This window comes from Gopherus flavomarginatus, chromosome 2 (assembly GCF_025201925.1).
Source record: "Gopherus flavomarginatus isolate rGopFla2 chromosome 2, rGopFla2.mat.asm, whole genome shotgun sequence".
NCBI classification, from domain to species: domain Eukaryota; kingdom Metazoa; phylum Chordata; order Testudines; family Testudinidae; genus Gopherus; species Gopherus flavomarginatus.
In genome coordinates this window covers 133,709,225-133,711,605 of record NC_066618.1, presented here as the reverse complement: position 1 = coordinate 133,711,605, position 2,381 = coordinate 133,709,225, and the positions used below count along the sequence as shown (strand labels likewise).

Below are 2,381 nucleotides of genomic sequence, written 5' to 3'. Positions count from 1 at the left end.
AAAAAGGAGGAGGAAACGTAGTAAAAACTAGAAAACAGCAAGAAAAACAGAAAGAAAAACTCTGAAACCTCCAAGAAGGAAAATGTTGTAAACAGAAAATGATCAAAGAAACATTCTCCAACCAAATACTTAAATTCAGAGACATGAAGGAAAGACACAACAATCTACATAGGAGCCTCAACAAACTCCAGGCTCAAGGTTCCACACAAAGAAAAGGACTGTATAGACATCATCATGACCTCCAGGTGTTTGCTGCATGTTTGCCTCACACTGCTCTTCTCCATTGAAATCTCATCTCAGCTCTGTACCATGCTTCACTTCCAGCAGAACAAAGTGAACAAAGAGAGCTTGGAGCTTCTGAAGAAAATGAGCGGAATTTTCCCCTCACAATGCATGCGTGAAAGGACAGCTTTCAAACCCACCCAGGAAGTTTCCCAACTCCCACTGTTCCAGAAGGACAATGCCAAGATGGAAATGCAAGAGATCCTCCAAGAGATCTTCAACATCTTTAGCAAAAACCTCACCCAAAGTACCTGGGATGGGATTTCTATAGTCAGGTTCCAAAATAGACTTTACCAGCAAATTCAGCAGCTGGAGGCGTGTTTGAAAGCACAGATAGAGAAGGACTTAACCAACCCAGAAAGTGAGGACCTCCAGCACACCAGTTGGAGAGTGAAACAATACTTTCAGGGGATAGATGCTTTCCTGAAAGAAAAGCAATACAGCCTGTGTGCCTGGGAGATCATTCGCGTGGAAATACCCAGATGTTTTGTACTGACTGACAAACTCAACAGAAGCCTTAGTAACTAAGGTACAGTACCAAGCTTTTCCCTGTAGTTAATGACCTAACATTAGTATAATTTTTACAGCTGAACAGAGATAGTGGATATTTTATATCAGAAGGGTAGCCGTGTTAGTCTGGATCTGTAAAAAGCAACAAAGTACACATATGTGGAATCCTCAGGCACCTCACCAGCATTCTGGTCATCAGATAATGATACTTTCCTCCCTCCCACACCACAAAGTACTCTAACTTCGACATATGTAGTGTGTTTCTATGATTATCATCATTGCTATTAATTAATCTGTCCCCATGAGAACTATTTCTAGTATTCCAAGGTTTGAGAAGCTTCCTAGAGACTTTTAAAAAATATTGACATACTAAATTACTTGCTAGCTTATGTGTGGAAAAGTTATTTTCATTTAAGGTTTTGAGATCAATTCAATGAAAATTATATTTTTTCCCTTTGTGTTTCAACTATTTCCTATTTCATTTCAGCTCTGGATGCTGCAACTACTGAGGTTAAAACAGGAGAATGCAATGGAATCCCTTGTCTCTGCTGATTCTTCCCACAGTCATTTCTAACACTCCATAACGTTTGACATATTATGCAATACATTCACTCTATTATGGAATTTCAACTGCACAAAGTACATTTCATGTGATAATATTCTGTTCATTTACTCAGTGTTTAAAATGAAAAATGAAGGATATTGATGCAAAATAGTTACAAGACAATTAAGAATTTTAAAAGAAAGCGTTGGACCTTAAACATTGTTGACATTATGTGTTTGCTATATATTTCTATGGTTCAACTCTTCTCTGATCAAATCTCACCTCTGAACTGTAAGATGAAGTATAACCACAGTTAAACAGCATAACACGTGAACTGGAACAGCTTCCAAACAAAGAGGTGTGGATAATTTTCCTGTAATGTCAGAACAAAGAGAGATTTCAGGTGGCATCAAGAGGTTCTCAAGTTCTGAGTGTCCCTGACAATCCAAGAAATCTTCCAACATATTTCCTGCTGCTTTTGCAAAAATCTCTCCCAAGCTACCTGAGACGGGAGTTCCATTCAGAGAGTCCAACATAGACTCATCAGCCAGCTGGGCATCTGGAGACATGTTTCGTTGTAATGATAGAATGATGGACTCTCTAACAAGGAAGGAAGAAAGGACTTTCAGCTCACCAGGATGAAAGTGAAGAGATATCAATTATTTCCTAGCAGAGAAGCAGTTCAGCCTCAGTGCTGGCAAGAGAATCCAAGTGGAATTAGAAAGTTTTCAACTATAGGACAAACTCACAAAGTTTAGATATTAAAATACCAACCTTTTAAAAAATACTAACTGAAATAAATTAATATTTTATACATGATGTAAAATGAGATGCAGTGGAATTTTATAAGCTGTTGCTACTGTTTATTCTATTTGTGCATTATGGAAATATATTCAGATCATTTTACTGGTTTTGTAACACTATATTTGTGTCAGTTTACTATTTATTTATTCTTATTTATGACATCATAGGTATTTATTACTTATAAATAAAATACTGACTAGTGTCTTAAAGGTTTAAGATTTAGATTGTGCACTTATTTTGT

At 37.0% G+C, this 2,381-nt stretch overlaps 1 protein-coding gene across 1 annotated transcript; it reads left to right on the top strand.

Annotated features, from left to right (window-relative positions):
- The first annotated feature begins 234 nt into the window (after positions 1–234).
- LOC127043963 (interferon beta-like) lies at positions 235–895 on the top strand. Its single transcript, XM_050938273.1, has one exon. It carries the CDS (start codon positions 235–237, stop codon positions 808–810), a length of 576 nt encoding a protein of 191 aa, XP_050794230.1. The 3' UTR covers positions 811–895.
- The last annotated feature ends 1,486 nt before the right edge of the window (positions 896–2,381 follow it).